At 49.6% G+C, this 1,060-nt stretch overlaps 1 protein-coding gene across 1 annotated transcript in view; it reads right to left on the bottom strand.

The window, feature by feature from the left end:
• Window positions 1–671: 671 nt before the first annotated feature.
• The window catches only part of ACA1_373060 (K+ channel tetramerization subfamily protein), a gene marked incomplete at both ends in the record, with an annotated part of 1,344 nt that continues 955 nt past the window's right edge, over window positions 672–1,060 (bottom strand). Inside the window, one exon of the mRNA XM_004334250.1 lies at window positions 672–914. Within this exon, the coding sequence (XP_004334298.1) occupies window positions 672–914 (243 nt within the window). The remainder of the gene's footprint in view (window positions 915–1,060) is intronic.

Here is a 1,060-nt window from a genome sequence, read left to right on the forward strand (position 1 = left end):
TCCTTGATGAGGGTACTTGTGGTGGTTATGTACTTGTAGCCACCAATGTTTAGCTTCACCACCCCACCGGTGGGCTCCATCACCGTGTGTACTGCTTGGCAGTAAAAAATACTTTTATCGTCAGAATTTGTTTTTAAAACAATGAAAATACCTGAATATAAATTTGTTATTTCGAACACAAAAAGAAAAGTCTATAATAAATCAATTATTGGGCCAGCGCCGGAAGGCGTTTTTTTTATTTTTCTAACGTTTTGCTCCGGAACTGCCTGCCATGACGGAGATGAAAATGATTCGTGCGTCTCTCGTTCTTGTTGCAGTTCTGCTGACCATAGCTTCTTGCTCCCCCAGGGCCGATGGCTTTATTGACGTCTCCTCAGTACGTAGGCGTGTCCAAGTTTTGATTATTATTATAGTTTAATAATAATAATAATAATAATAATCAATCATTTGATTTTGACCGATCGGTCAAAACCAAGGTCGTGTCCAAGGTTTCCAAGTTGCACCCTCTTCCGAGCTTCCCCGACCTACAGCCTTCGCGCGGGGCGGGCCGCCAAGGAAGAGGCCGAGTGCGAACACGGTGTCCACGTCTTCATGATCAGCCACGGGTACGCCTCCAACGAGCATCGCCGTGTGCTGCTGGACAAGGCCACCCCACTTCGTGAGGTGCGCGGTCACTTCGGACGGGAGCTGCGGCAGTCGAAGATGGCCGACGACCACGGGTTCGCCTTCTCCGAGAGCGACCTCGACCAGCCGCTCTGGAAGTTCAGCGACCACTGCGCGCTCCAGGTGGGCTTCGTGCACAGGAAGAGCACATGAAGACGCAAAGCAGTTCGTCGAGCAGAGCGCCCAGCTCCTGCCCTCTTGGGGCCAGAGGAGCGCCGCTGGTGGCCCGCCAGCCGATATGCCGTAATCACCTAGCGTGACGCAGATTTTCGCCAATAACTTAAAAATCGTAAATTGAAAATTGAAAATTGAAAATTGAAATAATAAAAATATAACTAAAGCCGACGAGGAAGCGGAACAAGATTGCCGACAAGCTCGAGGCGGAAGATGCAGCAGC

The sequence above is a fragment of the Acanthamoeba castellanii genome (assembly GCF_000313135.1).
Source record: "Acanthamoeba castellanii str. Neff unplaced genomic scaffold scf7180000084679, whole genome shotgun sequence".
Taxonomy (NCBI): domain Eukaryota; phylum Discosea; order Longamoebia; family Acanthamoebidae; genus Acanthamoeba; species Acanthamoeba castellanii.